This window comes from Mustela putorius, unplaced genomic scaffold (assembly GCF_011764305.1).
Source record: "Mustela putorius furo isolate JIRA1106 unplaced genomic scaffold, ASM1176430v1.1 tig00001033_pilon_pilon_pilon, whole genome shotgun sequence".
NCBI lineage: Eukaryota > Metazoa > Chordata > Mammalia > Carnivora > Mustelidae > Mustela > Mustela putorius.
The window spans coordinates 1,625,740-1,643,779 of record NW_025421540.1 but is presented as its reverse complement, the minus strand read 5'-3'; the positions used below and the strand labels follow the sequence as shown (position 1 = coordinate 1,643,779).

The 18,040-nt window shown below is 46.8% G+C and overlaps 2 protein-coding genes and 1 long non-coding RNA gene across 4 annotated transcripts in view; 2 read left to right on the top strand and 1 right to left on the bottom strand.

Moving 5' to 3' along the window:
* NUP133 (nucleoporin 133) overlaps positions 1–4,712 on the top strand; it is a 57,661-nt gene extending 52,949 nt beyond the window's left edge. The window contains exon 26 of the mRNA XM_004778378.3: positions 2,422–4,712. Coding sequence (XP_004778435.1) covers positions 2,422–2,558 — 137 coding nt within the window. The 3' untranslated portion in view covers positions 2,559–4,712. The remainder of the gene's footprint in view (positions 1–2,421) is intronic.
* Positions 3,690–8,678, bottom strand: LOC106004284. The gene is made up of 3 exons (XR_001177251.2): positions 8,543–8,678; positions 6,366–6,451; positions 3,690–3,775 (listed from the first exon to the last, which is right to left on the bottom strand). It is a non-coding gene; the product is annotated as an uncharacterized LOC106004284 (long non-coding RNA).
* Positions 8,679–9,821: 1,143 nt separating this feature from the next.
* On the top strand, positions 9,822–12,668 carry ACTA1 (actin alpha 1, skeletal muscle). 2 transcript variants are annotated; one of them, XM_045087090.1, is made up of 7 exons: positions 9,822–9,922; positions 10,763–10,903; positions 11,011–11,335; positions 11,452–11,613; positions 11,708–11,899; positions 12,003–12,184; positions 12,267–12,668. In XM_045087090.1, the coding sequence occupies exons 2-7, from the start codon at positions 10,775–10,777 to the stop codon at positions 12,408–12,410; spliced, it is 1,134 nt and encodes a 377-aa protein (XP_044943025.1). In that variant the 5' UTR covers positions 9,822–9,922; positions 10,763–10,774; the 3' UTR covers positions 12,411–12,668. The 2 variants fall into 2 exon arrangements, with proteins under 2 accessions (XP_044943025.1, XP_044943024.1); XM_045087089.1 differs by having other exon boundaries at positions 9,852–9,940.
* The last annotated feature ends 5,372 nt before the right edge of the window (positions 12,669–18,040 follow it).

Here is an 18,040-nt window from a genome sequence, read left to right as displayed (position 1 = left end):
GTTTTCTATATGTATGTATGTAAGATACATTATTTAATCTATATCAAATATGACAAACCCAGTCCCTGGTACATAGTAGTCACTCAATAGACATTTGTCCTTTGAATGCCTTCAAGTATTTTGCAGATTCATAGCCCCAGCTCCTCTGTAATGGGTTGTATTCTGCAGTCTTCTATTTTAAAATTGCTGGCTTAACCAGGGGATGTGGGGGGCAGAGCTTAGAAAAACAGTGTGAAACTAACCACACAGACCAGTATTCTGGGGTGAAACAGAGGCAAACTCTCAGTGTTTACATGTCGGAAGCTTTTGTTTTCCAGCCCCCTGCGATGGTCTCTTAGTGTTACTTTTTAGATTTTTAGTCTCCTTTTGTAAGTGATTCAGTGAAAATATAATTCCATGACTAGATTACTTGGAACTTGCTCAAAATTGATCTGGACTTGTATTTTGAAAAAGTAATACTTGGTCATCCTCTTGTGACCGATTTAATAGTGCATTCTTTTTCAAAGATGAGCAAATAACACAAAGGTTAATTAAGCCTATTCATTGTCACAAAATAAATTTAAAAATTTTAAATGAAATAATGAAGGGGTATAACAGAAGAACCTGATTTGTTTGAAAGTATTTGAAATACCTCAAATTCAGAAAGAGCTAAAATGCCCCTCTAAGACTTTCTCTTTTCTGTATTTGGAAATGAAATAACTGGGTATGGTTGATTTCTCTGTACTACTGGAGAGATTTTCCATGAGCCTAATAGATTATTAGAAAGCATTTGGACCCAAATCCAGTGCTTTTCTTGAAGATTGTTCTCATAAAAGTGCCACAGAATTAAATTGTGGCTATTTAATGTTTAGTGCTATTTAGAGGTGACTTTGCTGTTTTTATTATTCTTAGATTATAAATCATAGATGAACAACAGGAATGGAAAGTTGTGATTTTACAGGAAGAATTATTGAATTATGACCAAAGAACAAAAACAAGTAGAAACTATTAGAAAAATGAACATATGTATACAAGGAAAAGGTATATATACTTATAACAAGAAGTTAAAGACATTTATTTTTGGAACCTTTTTAATAATACAGCTACTATGTACAATAGTGGATGTTTTTAAAGGAGGACAGAGCCTGATGGTAGTGAGAAAAAGAAATCCATCAAATATTAGTTCTAAACAGAGGGCATGCATGGTAAAAATAGAAGCCAAATAAGATGTTAAATTTTTTTAGAGAATTGATCTTTTAAAATCAATATATTTTCAGAAGTGTAATGCTGTTTGACAGATAAAAACTCCTTATTGAAAGTATTTTAATTGTAGTAAATGATCTATAAATATTTCAAATTTAGCCTCAAAACATTTATTAACCCAGATTTTTAATTATATAATAATTAAGTACAGGGGTGCCTGGGTGGCTCAGTGGGTTAAAGCCTCTGTTAAAGCCTTCGGCTCGGGTCATGATCCCAGGGTCTTGGGATCGAGCCCTGCATTGGGCTCTCTGCTCAGCGGGGAGCCTACTTCCTACTCTCTCTCTCTGCCTGCCTCTCTGCCTCCTTGTGATTTTCTTGTGATTTCTTGTGATTTCTGTCTGTCAAATAAATAAATAAATCTTTAAAAAATAATAATAATAATTAAGTACAAAAAATAGTACTAGGCACTTTGAGAGTATTGGGAAAAAAGCCTCAGTATATGATTTTGAGAACCTTATGCTAATATGACAAATTATAAAATATTGTATTATTAATTGAAAAATTTTTTCCCATATTCTTTATCAAATGAGAAAATTGTATATACCTTTTTGTAACTACACAGATCCTAATTCCAACAGTTCCATTTCATCAGTGCTCATTGGCTTTCTAGCTTTACAGAGGTCTAATGAAGAAATAATTCTTCACCTATCTCATTTCAGACTATAATATATTTGAGACACTGGAGCTAGCTTTCATAATACTATACTACTAAATTATTTCCCTGTATGTAATTGGGTATATATTTAATATATATAATTGTTGAAGTACTTGAATATATAATTAGATATTATGTATTTGTTTGAAATTAATGTAAGTTGGAATATGTAGTTGTTTGAAATACTTGTTTTCAGGTGATTATTAGTTAAAAACTTCCACATTGAAGAAATGACTTAAGCTGTGTAGAAAATGAAAGTATTTCAAGTCTTACTAAAAACTTTGATCAGATTGGTGTTTTGACCACTAGGGGGAAAAATACTCCAGCAGCCTCTTCAAAGTAAGAATGTCATGCTATAGACCTACAAGCATGTTTAACAGTGGAAGGAATTTAGAGCAGAGTATTTCCCAATAGTGGAGTGACATTATATTTTAAATAGAAGCGCAGGTGTTATCATTAATCATCTTCATTCATTTGGGAGTTTTATGAAAATTAAAAAGGACTTTCTGTGTTTGTGTTTATAGGCATTCAGCTCAGTGAGTACCTGCCAGAGGTGAGAGACCTCCTGCAAGCAGACCAGCTCGGAAGCCTGAAGTCTAATCCTTACTTTGAGTTTGTTTTGAAAGCAAACTATGAATATTATGTTATGGGGCAAATGTAACTTTTTCTAAAAATGGTCACTGTTTCTGAAAATGTGTGGAAGCATATCCTTATAAAAATCTTAGGCCTTAAACATCTAAAAATTTGTACAGTTTTATAACACGTATTGCTAAATTTTGTATACTTTATTTGAAAGCTGCTACAAAACAGCTGTAAGACTGACTGTAGTTTTGGTTTTTTTGTTACAAGATATTTTCTCTCCTCCTTTTTCCATCTAAAATGTAGCACTTGTTATTTCTGTGCTTGCTACCCTTCCTTTCTCTTCTTATCTGTTGGGGGTTCTGGAATTCTTACTTGGTTCTGGCTACTTGTATGCACAAAGCACTTCTCGGCCTCAATTTCTGTAACTCTGAACGTGACCAGAGTGCACGGATTGTCTCTGAAATGGTTGTGACTCTGCACTGAAGAGATCTGGAGTATTGATGTCTGTTTTGGTTGGGGCTAGTGGGCAATATGTAGTAAGGTAGATGTCAGATTTGCTGACTTGGTGTAGGACTAAAAGACTAAACAAGGAGTAAGTCATGTGAGCTTAAGAACAGATTAGTTCATTGGGAAAATATTAAATATTTCTACACAAATAATTGAGTATTAATGAGAGGAATAAGACCCTTAAGTGTTTTCTAGCCCATCTATAAGTTACCATGTAATTAGTTTATAGTATTAGTGTTGGTTACAGTCTTCCAGTATGGAGATTCCATTAGCTTTGTGTATTTTCAAGGTGATTTACACTGAATTCCAGCTTTACCACAGTCTAACGAGTGTAAAGCATGTGTTATGCTAGAAGCCATTAAGGTTTTCTTAATATGGCATCTGATTTCCTGAAAAGTAGTGATTCCCAAAGCTTCATTGTTCTGACCAGTGTCATCACTCAGTTTTTAATCAGCTTTAAATAAAGACTAGAGATTGGACAGGGAGGTGCTGGCATATTCAGATTCTGGCCCAGTTGAATGCTCACTAAACAACTTGCTCCGACAGCTGAAAAGGTCAGAAGTTAAATATGGTGAAGAGAGGCCAGTTCCTGGTTTCATGGAGTACAGCTGTCTGTGTCCTCTTCCTTCTAGCTTCACCTCCAGCCTTTGAACACATTGTCAAGAAGAGGTTAATGGAGCTCATTACATTAATAACAGAGGAAAGACACTAGCAGCCTTGTCTTCTTCTTTTTGTAGCTTGTGTGCGGGGACAGCATCAGGGTCCAAGTTAGGAACCTATTGAAGGGTGCTAAGGGAAGTTAGGAAGAACTTGTCAGATGGCAGGTAAGAAATTGCCAAAATTCTCTTCTTACAGGACAAGGCTTTGGTTTTCTATTGGCATTAACAGTTCTTAGCTGTATGATCCTTGAATGTAATAATGTGCTATAGGGACACAGCATTGTGCCCCCTTCAACGTGCTGCCACAAATCTAATAATTCCTAGTGTGACAGGAAGGCCAGTCTGAGAGTCACCCTGGCCCCGTCGATGGTATGATTTTGCATTACTGCTGTCACGGTGTAATGCATAGTCGTCTTATTTCGAGGGAGGGGAAGGCTCGCTCTTCTAGCTCTGTCTTGTCGTCAGTAGCCTAGCACTAAAATGGCTGGATTTTTCAAAATTAGTAAGTAAAATTAAGGCCTAAGATTTTGAATAATTTTTCTAAATTAAAATTTTACAACATAGTCTTTCCCAAAGAATTGATTTTTATATAAATTGAGTAATGGATAAAGACACATTTTAAAAGTGAGCATGTTTTCTAAGGAAAGAGAAATTCTACTGACTTGGGAAAGTTTTTTTTTCCACTTCTGTCTTTGCTTTTCTCAAAGTCACAGCTTGCAGCCTTGATTAAATGAAACGATAACATGTTTTTGAAAGTGAGCAGCCAGCTTTGTGTGCTGGTATGTTTTAAGATTTTGTGAATATGAAGTGCCTGGGTAGCTTAGTCTGTTAAGTGTCTGCCTTTGGCTCAGGTCATGATCTCAGGTCATGGGATCGAGTTCCGCATTGGGCTCTCTGCTCAGTGGGGAGTCTGCTTCTCCCTCTCCCCCTGCTGTGCTCTGTCTCTCTCTCAAATGAATTAAAAAAAAAAAAATCATGAATGTGTCAAGGATGAAGGCAGAACTGGAGATACGTGTAAGAGACTTGCTGAAACCCCAGTGAAGTAAAAGACTACTAATACCCTCCAATGTAAGGATTTCATTTTTGAAGAAAACTTCAAAACTTTTACTTTGGGGTTTGAATCAGAATCTTGAAGTGTATCACCCACTAGGCACACAAGGCCACATTTCTCTGAGGCCGGACTGCTTTCTCTAGAAGCAGGAATGGAAGGAAAGCCACACCATAATGTCATCGGACTCACTTCTTAATCTGTTGTAATCCACATACTTGCACATGTTGAGGCTGATAACTACAGAAATATTAACGTGGTCCCACCTGTGTATTCCTGGACCTTTAATTTGGAGAATGGCTGAAGAGAAAATAGTATTTCTATGTAAAAATCCCCTCATTAAATACCAAAATACAATTTAAAAAATAGTTTTGTATAATCCTAACAATTTTTAAAAAGATTTTTATTTGAGACAGAGTGTGAGGAGGGGGAAGAGCAGAGGGACAAGCAGACTCCCCACTGAGCAGGGAGCCGGACACACACCCAAGGCTCAGTCCCAGGCCCCTGAAATCATGATCTGAGCTGAAGGCAGATGCTTTACCAACTGAGCCACCCAGGGGCCCTCATTAATTCTTAAAAAACAAACAAGCAAAACAGGAAAATGTGAAATCTATTTTTTAAAAAAGTACACGGCGGGGGGGCACCTGGTGGCTCAGTGGGTTAAAGCCTCTGCCTTCGGCTCAGGTCATCATCTCAGGGTCGTGGGATCGAGCCCCACATCGGGCTCTCTGCTCAGCAGGGACCCTGCTTCCTCCTCTCTCTGCCTGCTTCTCTGCCTACTTGTGATCTCTCTGTCACATAAATGAATAAAATTAAAAAAAAAAAAAAAGTATATGGAATCGCACCAGCCAGAAATAGTTTCACTTACCAGTTTGAACTGGCTGGTTCAGTTGAAAGAGCAGGCAACTCTTGATCTCAGAGTCGTGAGTTCAAGCCCCACGTTGGGTGTAGAGATTACTTAAATGAACTTTTAAAAAGTAAAATGTATCTTGGACAGTTTGGCACTGGGCATTCTGTGTATTCCATAACTTAGTGTATACTGTGACCATCTCCTAAATCCAGTGTTTCCCAGGCTTTTCCTCACGGTCATTCCTGAGGACTCTTCTTAGATAGCTTTGTCCTAATCACTCCATCCCCCCATACCCCGCACCGGGAAAGTTTAATACTACAGTTATACTGTCTATTGTTTTATGTGCTGTGCCTTTGGAGGCCACAGATCATTGTAATATCTAAGATATTTTTCACACCTCACAAAAAAAGAATCCCCCCTCTTCAAAAATGCATGTCTTCACAATTCTTCGAGACACAACTCAGTGACTGCAGGACAGTTTACTACATGGCTGTGCCGTGCTTTATTTAACGTTTCTCTGCCTTCTAGCCATCTGAACACTTGGGTTAATGGTTTTGGGTTGGGTTGGGGTTTTTTTTACTTTACTTTTGCTTTTTAGATAATACTAGAATAAATCTTTGTGCCAAAATCTGTGCGCACCCCAAATTCCTGTAAAATTACATGACTCTTCCTGCTCAGTTGGTGATGATGTTGACACATTTAGCAAACAGTTCTAATAATGTCGGATGTCCTTTGCCCCCTTGTCTACCACCTACCCCTCACCCCCTTCAAACACTCGGGAAAGATACTGAGCTATTGAGTGTTTATCCCCGAGGCACTTACCTAGTTTTAATCTCCAAGTCAGTGTTAAGGAGTGCGTAGTATCATCAGTTGAGAATATGGAGTCTTTCTTGAAGTGAGCCTTTGTGCTTTTAACAACATGAGAGCATATGAAGTGTTTTATGAATTCATATTTGAGATTTTTTTGAGAGAGAGAGAATGGGGGGCGGGGAGCAGAGGGTAAGGGAGAAGCAGACATATGACAGTCGGGGTGGGGGGGAGGATACCCCCGGAAATACTTCACTGCAGAGTTGGTGCAAGCTTTTGACCCACTGATTATTCTGGATATTAGGAGGTGGTGGGGTGAGGGGCAGAGCTGAGGGCTCCAGTGGAATCATTAGGTCAGTACAGATGGCCAAGGCAGAAGCCATGACTTCATTGCAGGACGTCTTTGGCCTCTCGGAAAAGAACCCTTGAAGAACTGTTATGTTTCCAGAACCAAGCCAAGTGCTGGGGAGGATTAAAGGAAAGAGAAAGCTGTTTCCGCCCTGCTCTGACTACTAGTGAGAGTCGCCCAAGCCCCGGCTCTGGGACCTGGGAGTGGTCTAGCTCATTGAGCCTTACTTTCCTGATTCTGAAAACTGAATGACTATTACCTATCTTATTTACCTCCGAATAGTTAGAAGCTTATATGCTTTTAACAATATGAAAGCATATAAAGTGTTTTATGAATTCATATTTGAGATTTTTTTGAGAGAGAGAGAGAATGGGGGGACTGGGAGCAGAGGGAGAAGGAGAAGCAGACTCCCCACCCAGCAGGAAGCCTGTTGCGGGGCTCGATCCCAGGACCCCCAGACTGTGACCTGAGTTGAGGGCAAACAGTCAACAGACGGAGCCAGCCAGGCACCCCGAATTCATATTTGAAACAAGAGGAAATGACAGAAGGCTTAGACTCAGCGAGAGTGGGACATACAGATTTGTGAGGTGCTCGGGGCGTAGGGCTGCGGAGAAGGGAGCTGTGAACCCACAGCTCAGTAGCAGCACAGCCCGTCAGGTGCCAATGAGCAGGGCTGCACCTGAGACCTTAGAAGGAGGCTCTCCCTCAGGCATACCCTACATGGCTGAGCTTGACTTAGTTCTCAGAGGGGTATGCAGGCGGTTACCCGCATATCGGGTGAGAGCGAAGCACTGGTGTGTTCCCCAAAAGTGTACATGTATGGAGACAGTTTTCCACTCTCCTGTGACTCGCCCGTGACGTCTAGTCCTAGGCCAATGAGAATTCAACAAGACCAGAATGGGACTGGGTGGCCCCACAGTGACCTGTCAGAGATTATTTAAACAGCTCCACCCCAGGGGCAGAAAGCAAATGTCTGGCCAGGTGTCCTCAGCACCAGCACCACCAGCAGCAGCACCCCACCCCCCTCGTCCCCCCGAAAGGTTTGCTGGACTCAGTCTCTTCCCTCCTGAGCATTTTCTTCGTAGCTTTGTGTGCTTGAAGCTCATGAACTCTGGGATGAGCAAGCTTGCTAGAGAAGAGAGAAGAACTGCACTGAGCACGAATTTTGGAAAATACAACTCCGCTCCCCTTTAAAATACCAAGTTCTTAGATATTCCTATTTCAGGCCAAAATTTAAGCTTTTCCGTTTATATTGTACCTATAGTGCATTTGCCAGTTTATTTTTTTCTAGCGTCCTCACTACCCACTGACAGCGGGACCTGAGGTTTTCAAAATGACACGTAGTTCTGTCACTCACTCATTCTCTAAGATAATGGAAAAAGCTAAATAGGAAACCGCAGTAGCTTTTAGCTGACCCTTGGCATCCACTGCGTAAGCCCCGTCCTAACCAAACTATTGTTTAATTGACTGACGGTTTTAGGAAGAGCTGCCATAATGTGCCCTCCAGGGGAGGGTTCCATGTGCTTTTCTGTCCCTCCTCCAGAGAAGCCACACCTGTCCCAGTTGCCGAGTTCCACTACCAAATGTGAACTGCAACTATTTCGGGAGCACTAAAGCACATCAGAAAAATGAACCATTCCATTCTAACTTGTCCCATGTCACTGATGTACGCCCTCAAAGCACATCACTGAGTTCATCACCAAAAACTGTGTCTCCCTGTGGCTTTCACAGCAGGCTTAGGACTGCGTTCCCACCCCACTCCACCCCACCCCCCACCAAAAAAAGAGAAAATGTGAGACCGGCACCAACTGGATGACCTCCTCTGACCCTTACTCTCCCTTACCATAAGTAGATCCAAATCCTTCTAGAAAATTTGAAAGGCATATCCCCATATATCAGTGGTATAAATAGAACCTCTTCAGCGGCCTCTGGTAGATGGTGACTCTCCAAGGTGGACCAGGAGGCCGCGGGGCCTTGGCAAGGCATCATCTTCTAAATATAAAGATGAGTTTGTTCAGCCTTTGCAGAAGGAAAAATCGCTACCCATCCTAGAGTGCAATGTCCTTGTCCTTCTTACTGGGAGGGAGGTCGAGCAAGGTTTCACTTAGGGCGCTTCACCCATTCCACCACCAGGTCCTGTCTTGTGACCCTGGCCTTTCAGTTCCAGGACAGGGACACTCTTAGCCCCACCAAGGAGGTGGGGACTTAGGGGCTTAGCTCGGCCCACCCAACCTGGGGCAGGTGGGGAAAGAGGACCCCCCCCCCAATTCCTTCACCCCCCAGGTGTGCTGCACGTCACTGAGGAGAACAGCTCCCGGTGCCCTGGCTTTGTGCCCGGCCCTGCCAGAGCCGCTGACCCGGCCTGTCCCCGGGAGCCCTGTGCCGCCGCCTCCTCTTCCCCGCCTCTCCGTCCTCTCCTCCCGCCGCCAGTTGTTTGGGCCGCGACAGCTGCTCGCCCTCCCGCTGTCGGTGGCCCTCTCCGCGGTGGGGGCAGGGGCCGACCTGGGTCAGCCCTTGAATTGGGGCCTCAGGGGTAGAGGGGGAGAATATAAAGTTCACTGGCGGGGAGGGGCTCGGGGGTCTCCTTCCTTCCGTACCTAGGACACTGGGTGTGACTCCTGCCCCCATCCTCTCTGTCGCATCACTGAGACACGGCTCCCTCCTCCTTCTAGCCGCGTGTGGGGTTTTGCAGATCTGAGTAAACCCAAAGAAGGGTTGAAATGTGGGAGGTACCCTCCGCAGCGCCCGTGCGAGCTGAGCGGACGGGGTGGGGAGGCCTTTCGGACAGGTGCAGCTCCGGGAGCGCAGGCGCACACACGTACCCACTGGCGCGTGCGGTGACCCTCGCCCCACCCCATCCCCTCGGGCGGGCAACTGGGCCGGGTCGCGGGGGGGGGGGGTGGCCGACCGGCCGGGGAGACGCTCCATATACGGCCCGGCCCGCGTTACCTGGGCTTGGGCCAGGCCGCTCCTTTTTTGGTCAGCGCAGGGGACCCGGACGGGGGCCCAGGCCGCGAGCCGGCTGGGGGAGGGGGCTCTAGTGCCCAACACCCAAATATGGCTCGAGAAGGGGAGCGACATTCCTGCGGGGCGGCGCGGGGGGGTGCGCCCGCGGGCTATATAAAACCTGAACGCGAGGACCAGCGGCCACCGCAGCGGACAACGCCGAGAGAAGCCTCGCTTCCCTCCCGTGGCGACCGGGGCCCGAGCCAGAGAGCAGCAGGTGTAGCCACCCGCCCAGGTAGGGCGGGAGTGGGGGAGGGGACGGGGACAGGAGAACAATAGGACAGGGGGACAAGGTGACAGGGCACCACTTAGGGGAGCCTGGAGAACTCCGAGGTAGAACCCAACCGACTCATCTGATCAGACCCAAGGCCTACTTTACGGTCTTTACAGAGGAGACACAACGCATTCAGTTTTTGGAAATGTCTCCAAATTTATCCCTAGCCCCTTTGGGCTCCGCTACCTGGCATTTAGTGTGTGCCAGGTGGATTAAAGCTTTTGCTTTAGTCATCCCGAAGGGCAATATCTCCCAACGAAGGCCTGAGCCAAAGAGCAGGAGGGGCCCCTATTCTCTGGGTTGGCCATCAGGCTTTTGAAAAGGTGCCTCTGTTCAGAGCCCGGAATGTCAGACGGGTCCGGAATAGGGCAGTCTGCCTTTGGGTGGAGCACCAAAGCCCCTCCTACAGGCAAGTCCTTGCACCCGCACACCTGCCCAGCTAGCAGGTACCCCCAGCCTTAACCTTCCAGGTGAGGCTGCGCCTGGCTCTTGCCGCGGGTAGCCTGCAGCGAAGGCAGGGAAGTCTCGGGGGACCCTGTGCTTGGGTTCCCGGGGTGGAGAAATTCTCGGCGCGACGACCCTGTGCCCCTCTCCCCGTCGCATCGCAGCCCTGAGCCTGGGGAGAGAAGCCCAGGATGGGTCCCTTCGACTGCTCCCCCGGCGGGTTGCCGGCTGTTCTGGCTGGGGAGGCCCGTCCGTCCCGGGGAAGGGAGGGCTCTCGGGCCAGCTGGGCCTCCTGTGCTGACGCGCCTCGTGTCTCCCCGGCTTTCCTATCCTTTGCAGAAACCAGACACCATGTGTGACGAAGACGAGACCACCGCCCTCGTGTGCGACAATGGCTCCGGCCTGGTGAAAGCCGGCTTCGCCGGCGACGACGCCCCTAGGGCCGTGTTCCCTTCCATCGTGGGCCGCCCTCGCCACCAGGTCAGGCTGCTGCTCGGCGGAGGGAGCCGGGCCGGGGACCTCCGTGGAGCCGGGCCCTGTGCCACTCTGAGCCGCGGTAACGTGGGCGTGGTGTCTCCGCTCCGCAGGGCGTCATGGTGGGTATGGGTCAGAAAGATTCCTATGTGGGCGACGAGGCTCAGAGCAAGAGAGGTATCCTGACCCTGAAGTACCCCATCGAGCACGGCATCATCACCAATTGGGACGACATGGAGAAGATCTGGCACCACACCTTCTACAACGAGCTCCGCGTGGCCCCTGAGGAGCACCCCACCCTGCTCACCGAGGCCCCCCTCAACCCCAAAGCCAACCGCGAGAAGATGACCCAGATAATGTTTGAGACCTTCAACGTGCCCGCCATGTACGTGGCCATCCAGGCCGTGCTGTCCCTCTACGCGTCCGGCCGTACCACCGGTGAGTGCGCGCGGCCCCGGCCCCCACCCCCACCCCCACCCCCGCCCGCCCGGCCCGCGCCGGCCGAGGGGCTCGCGCTCACTGCCCGCCTTGTACCCGCCCTGCCTCCCGCGCAGGCATCGTGCTCGACTCTGGCGACGGCGTCACCCACAACGTGCCCATCTATGAGGGCTACGCCCTGCCGCACGCCATCATGCGCCTGGACCTGGCCGGTCGCGACCTCACTGACTACCTGATGAAGATCCTCACTGAGCGTGGCTACTCCTTCGTGACCACAGGTGCGCGGCGCTCGGGGCACCTGGGGCGGGCGGGGTGGCGCTCGGCCCCGGAGCCCTGCGCTGAGGACTCCTCTCCTGCCGCTGCCCCCCACAGCTGAGCGCGAGATCGTGCGCGACATCAAGGAGAAGCTGTGCTACGTGGCCCTGGACTTCGAGAACGAGATGGCGACGGCCGCCTCCTCCTCCTCCCTGGAGAAGAGCTATGAGCTGCCCGACGGGCAGGTCATCACCATCGGGAACGAGCGCTTCCGCTGCCCGGAGACGCTCTTCCAGCCCTCCTTCATCGGTGAGTCCTGCTCGCTGGCCTCCGCGGGAGTCCCGGGGCCCCGCCCGCGCCCCCGCCCCCGGGTCGCGCCCCGCCGGCTCACGCTCCTCCCTGCGGCCCCCAGGCATGGAGTCGGCAGGCATCCATGAGACCACCTACAACAGCATAATGAAGTGCGACATTGACATCAGGAAGGACCTGTACGCCAACAACGTCATGTCGGGGGGCACTACCATGTACCCCGGTATCGCTGACCGCATGCAGAAGGAGATCACGGCGCTGGCCCCCAGCACCATGAAGATCAAGGTGGGCGGCGGCCCGCGCCCTCTGCCCGCGCGTGGGCTCAGGGCTGCGGGGTTCAGCCCCTGACGCGCTCCCTGTCTTACAGATCATCGCCCCGCCTGAGCGCAAGTACTCGGTGTGGATCGGCGGCTCCATCCTGGCCTCGCTGTCCACCTTCCAGCAGATGTGGATCACCAAGCAGGAGTACGACGAGGCCGGGCCCTCCATCGTCCACCGCAAATGCTTCTAGACCCCATTCCGCCAACAGCGCTCGAATTCTCCTCAGGACGACAAATCTGCTCAGGTTGCAGGTGGCTGACCTCGAGTCACCGCGCAGCGACTTCGTCTCTAACAACTGCAGTTGCTGCCGCCGCAACGCGACACAATGTTTATAACGTGTACATACATTAACTTATTTACCTCATTTTGTTATTTTTAAAACGAAGCCCTGTGGAGGGAAATGGAAAACTTGAAGCATTAAACTCAGCCATTCTGTCTGTTGCGCAAAGCTTTTTGTTGTGTTTATTTGCCATGGGAGAGAAGTGGCGGGGGACGCGGAAGGGAAAGAGGCCCCCCCCATCTTCCCGTGTCGCAAGTGTCACTGGTGTCACTTTTCACAATATTCCTAGTGAGTGCGCTCCTTGCCACAACATTAGTTAAGTCTCCCCCCCCCCCCGGATCAGGACAATTTCCAAACTGGCAGGCCCATTAAAGTCCCGACCTGGCCCCCTGGTGTGTGTTGAGGACCCTCCCCCTCTGCAGGGCGCTGCCCAGAGCAGCCGGCTCTGGATGGGCCGCGGGCGGGTGGCTCCGGCCCGCCCCAGGCATCGGGCGCTGTCCACGGTGCTGGCGCGCGCGAGCCGCTCCGCCTACGGCGCTGGGCGTTCCCTTAAAGGAAACTGGCGTCCCCCTCCCGAATCTCGAGACCTAACTGAAAGGGTTGTGTTCTGCATTTAATGATCCGGTTTTCGTTTGTAAGTGAAGACAGTCACTTCTCTTCCAGACCGGGGAGTCCTTTGCTTCATGCCAAGGTGATGGTGGTATAAAAATCAGGGTGGGGTGGGGAGGAGCCACGCCCGGAGGTGGGAGGAGGGTGAGGAAGGGGGGCGAACTAGCGGTCCAGCAAGGACAGTACACACTGGGCATACACGGACCCCGAGGGCAGCCCAGCAAGGAGGGGTCTGCAGGGAGTGGAGCTGAGACTGGCCGTGGAAGAAGAGAGGTAAACAAGGGAGGAGGAACACAACCCCCTCCTTCCTGCCACTGGCCATGTTCTAAAGGCACAAAATACACTAATGCGGGTGCAATTTCTTTGGGAGAGTACAGTACCTACTTGTTGATAAACCAGCTTAATGTTTTCTAGTGGGAGTTACTAAGGATAGTGGTACCTAAATAAAGTAGATTCTGACTCAAAGAAGGTAATGAAGCTTTTTGGAAGATAAGTTTGTAAGTAGAATTAACAATATGCAGTGTTATAAGCCACATAGCCATAGGTTTATTCATTCTCTCCTTTTATGGCCTACTTAAACGTTTCTGAAGTCTTTGAGGACTCTAAGACTCTGCGTTTCTGAAGACTTTGAGGACTCTGCCAAACCCAGATATCAAAAAAATCAGTAATCCAGTAGAATTTAAAATTTTAATAAAACAAGTCTATGATGTATGCCCCACGAAGGGTGGATAAACATTAAAAATTAGCTAAGTTCTAGTCTCTTGGAGGAATCTAGGTTTTACTGATAATGACAGGTATGCATACGCATATTTGAGCAAACCAAACCCATGTACACACAGACTGAATAATTCATGCAGCCAGCAGCCCGGAAAAATGTCAGTTACATGAGTTAGTTGCCATATTAAGCGTTTTTTAACCAAAACCCAAAATCACTTAATAAAGGTTTCAGTAAGGTATGTAAGGAGATAATGGCCCATTTCTCCTGTGATCATAATCAGTGCATGACTCATGGTCATTTAGAACTCGCAGAAATTTTCAATATAATCTAGTAGCCTTTCCTGCTGCATTACCTTTAATACTGCTCTTCTACAGAAAAAAAAATGTGCAAATATTATTAATTGTGTGGTTTCACTGGGAATGTGCCATGTCTGAAAATTATCTTCCTTACTGAGACTTCTCTAAAAACAACAACACATCATACATTTTATTAGTGTTCTGTTAGTTTTCCTGCTTTCCTATTAGGTTACGATGATAGATATTTGGTGAATTGCATTTCCTATATTTGTCCTGAAGAAGGATGTTGGCTGTGGTGTAGTAAATAATGAGTCTTTTGAAAATGCATATCTAGCGCATATACAAATTGTTTGTGGTGGGTGAAGGGAGAAATACTGAGTCCAATAGATGTAAGAGTATTTGTAGTAATAAGAATCAAGAAGTCCCTGTGTGGAGTGGATAATGTTACATCTTCTCCCCCAACTGAACAGCCATCTCAGAGAATCAGTTTTTGGAGCAGAGAGAATTGAAAACAACAAAAAACTTCCCGCACCCACTGCTTATGGTGTGTTTCCTTAGACTTGGCAGTGGGACTTATCAGGGATCTTATTTCCTTCTCACAAGAGCTTGTGTAGTTGCCACCAATTTGTTTTCACTAAATCTATATTACCAGTGTTCAGTTGAAGAAAGAAGGAATAGACAAGAACATGAGAAGAGAGAATGTGCCAGGATTAAAAAGTTTTAAGGTTAAGTGGCAGAAAGGAAAGGATCCAAGACCACAGTACACCTTAGGCTCTGTCATTTAAACCTCTGGAAGTTTGAATTGGACCATGGAATATCAGGGTCCTTCCCAGCTGACCCATTACCCCAGATGTGGTAGAACCCACAAAAGATAAATGAAATATTTTGCTGCCCACCTACCATGTGCAAGAGGTACAGAGAAGGCTGAGATATGGTCCCATCCTTAAGAGTTTGGTGCCACGATCCCCAATATCACTGGACACTTAAGCCTTGACTCTGATTACTGCAAAGCCTATGGGAGCGCCTGGATGCAGGGCCCTCTCTGCACCATGAACCATCAGATGCTGTGGATACAGCATTGTAGCCTGTTCAGCCACTTGCCACTGGGAGGCTGGCTTCCCTCCCATTGTTTTCTGACAAGGCTGGATGGGTTCCAAATATTGGCTCTCATGGGGAAACACAAACTTCATTGTGCTCAAGAAGGTCTGCCCTGCCTCTGGTGTTGGGGACTACCTCTTACCAGGTAGTACCTCAGCTGCAAGGACAGGAGGTAGAAATAGGCTCATCCCACAGACCAGTACTGCCATGTGGGCATTTATGTGATCAGCTTACCTACCTGGCTGCCTCCTTCTCTTCTTTGTCTCATTTCTGTCACTTTTGTCTCCTTACTGCCCTGTACTGTCCTTTGGAAGGCATCAATTTCAGCACCTTTGATATGTCATCGTTCTTTTGAGTAATTACCATAAGCTGATGATACATGCCTCAGCTGCAGCTCTCAGAAAGACGCAGAGAACATCTGGCCTTGATGGCACTGTTTGGGGTAGGCATCACAGGACTCTGGGCCACCTGTTTCCTTGTCACCCACAACCAGAGCCAGCTCCCAAGCCGCCAAGGGCTGCAACTTCCAAAGGTGGTTTAGGAAGGCAAAGGCAGCTGGAAGCTAGTCAGATGTGAATGAGGAACATGCGGGGGCTTCACAAGGGTGGTCCTGTCACATAGGAAGCTGGAGGACCTGTCTCTGGATGTAGGAGCCCCGAGCCCTCTGATTGGCCCTGTCCCTCTTATCAGTTTCTTAATGGCTTTCCCAATAATGAAGTTTCTGAGGGCTATATGTGAGTGAGTAAAAGGCAGATTGCAGAAGGTGCTAAGATAACCTTGGTGGTACTCATGTGTCGGTAATATCAGGATTGCCTTTGTATGATAATGATTGGTGATTCCTAAACCTCATCAGTGTGCAGAGCTGCTGGCCACCAGAGCTGGCCTTGGGAATGGCAGATTCTCTACATGATGGGCCAAGGGGCAGCCATAACACCCTTGGATCCTTATCTTTCCACATTTTGACTTATTTTCTTCATGGCACTTGTACTAGGATCCTGTGGTTGCTATAACATATTGCCGCAAAATAGGTGCTTTGAAACAACAGGAGTTAACTTTTTCACAGTTCTGGGGGCTACAAGTTCAAGATCAAGGTGGTGGTGGGATTGGTATGCTTTGAGGCCTCTCTCCTTGACTTATAGACGGCCATCTTCTCCCTGTGTCTTCACTTCATATTCTCCCTTTCCATGTCTGGGTCCAAATTTCCTCCCTACATGATATACCCAGTGTACTCAAGCTCATAGAGGAAGAAAGTAAGAGGCTGGTTGCCAGAGGCTGGGAGGAGGAAGAGAGAGGAGTTAGTATTTAATGGGCACAGAGTTCTGGAGCTGAATGGTGGTGACAGTTGCATGATAAAATGAATGAACTTAATGCCACAGAACAGATGGTTAGAATTACAAATTTTATGTTAGGTATATTTTACTACAATTTTAAGAAAAGGTAAGCACACAAAAAAGTGCTCAATATTTTTAGTCGTTAGAGGCAGATGAAATAAAAAAAAAAATCAGATGCTACTATACACTTACTATAACAGCTAAAATGAAAAAGATTGACAATCCCAGATGTTGACAAGCGTGTGAAGAAACTAGAATTTTCATATTCTGAGTGGAAATGCAAAATGGTACCATCTCTTTGGAAAATATTTGGAAGTTTCTTATAAAACTAAACATACACCTGCTCTAATACCTGATATAATTCTATTGCTAGGAATTTAGCCACAACAATTAAAAACATATATTCACCAAAGGACTTGTACAAGTATGCTAATAGCAGCTTTATTCATAATAGTAAAAAATAGAGACAGCTGGGTGGCTCAGTGGGTTTGGCCTCTGACTCTTGACGTCAACCCAAGTCTTTTTTTTTTTTTTACACATTTTTTTATTAAGATTTTATTTATTTTTTTTTTGACAGACAGAGATCACAAGTAGGCAGAAAGGCAGGCAGAGAGAGAGGAGGAAGCAGGCTCTCCGCAGAGCAGAGAGCCTGATGTGGGGCTCAATCCCAGGACCCTCGCATCATGGCCTGAGCTGAAGGCAGAGGCTTTAACCCACTGAGCCACCCAAATACCCCTCAGCCCAAGTCTTGATTTCAGGGTCGTGAGTTCAAGCCTCATGTTGGGCTTCATGCTGGGCATGGAGCTTACTTAAAAAAGAAAAATAAAACCAGAAACAACTGGAAACAGTTCAGGTATTCATCATAGAAAAACAGACAAGCTGTGTGTAGTCATATAATGGACTACTATTCAGCAATAGAAAGGAAAAAACTTTAGGTACACACAACATGAATGTATTTCAAAAACATGCTGAGTGAAAAAAATTTACACAGAAGCCTATATATGTAATATTCTGTTTACAGATATTAGAGAGCAAGCAAACCTAGTCTGTGATATAGAAAAAACCAGACCAATGGTTGTTTCTGGGGAGTGGGGTAGAGATTTGAGAACTTTCTGGGGTGATGGAAATGTTCTATATTTTGATAAATGTAAATTGTGTCAAACAGATCAAGTTCAGTGAGCATACAATTAAGATCTGTGTGTTTCATTCAATGTACAACTTTAATCAAAAGAAAAAATGGCAAGCCATAATAGAATATCAGGAGTTTTTTTTTAAAGTAATATCCATGCCCAACACAGGGCTCAAACTCATGACCCTGAGATCAAGAGTCACATTCTAGGTCACCTTGGTGTGCAGTCGGGTAAGTGACTGACTCTTGATTTTGGTTCAGGTTGTGACCTCAGGGCTGTGATATCAGGATTGAGATCTCAGGGTCATGAGATCGAGTCCTATGTCAGGCTCCATGCTCAGTGTGGAGTCTGCTTGACA

What these genes read in the sequence shown, in the direction of transcription:
- ACTA1 (XM_045087090.1), top strand. Translation starts at nt 10,775, where the DNA reads ATGTGTGACGAAGACGAGACCACCGCCCTCGTGTGCGACAATGGCTCC. An exon ending in CGCGTCCGGCCGTACCACCG is followed by an intron (nt 11,336 to 11,451) that starts GTGAGTGCGCGC and finishes CCTCCCGCGCAG; the next exon opens with GCATCGTGCTCGACTCTGGC. An exon ending in CCAGCACCATGAAGATCAAG is followed by an intron (nt 12,185 to 12,266) that starts GTGGGCGGCGGC and finishes CCTGTCTTACAG; the next exon opens with ATCATCGCCCCGCCTGAGCG.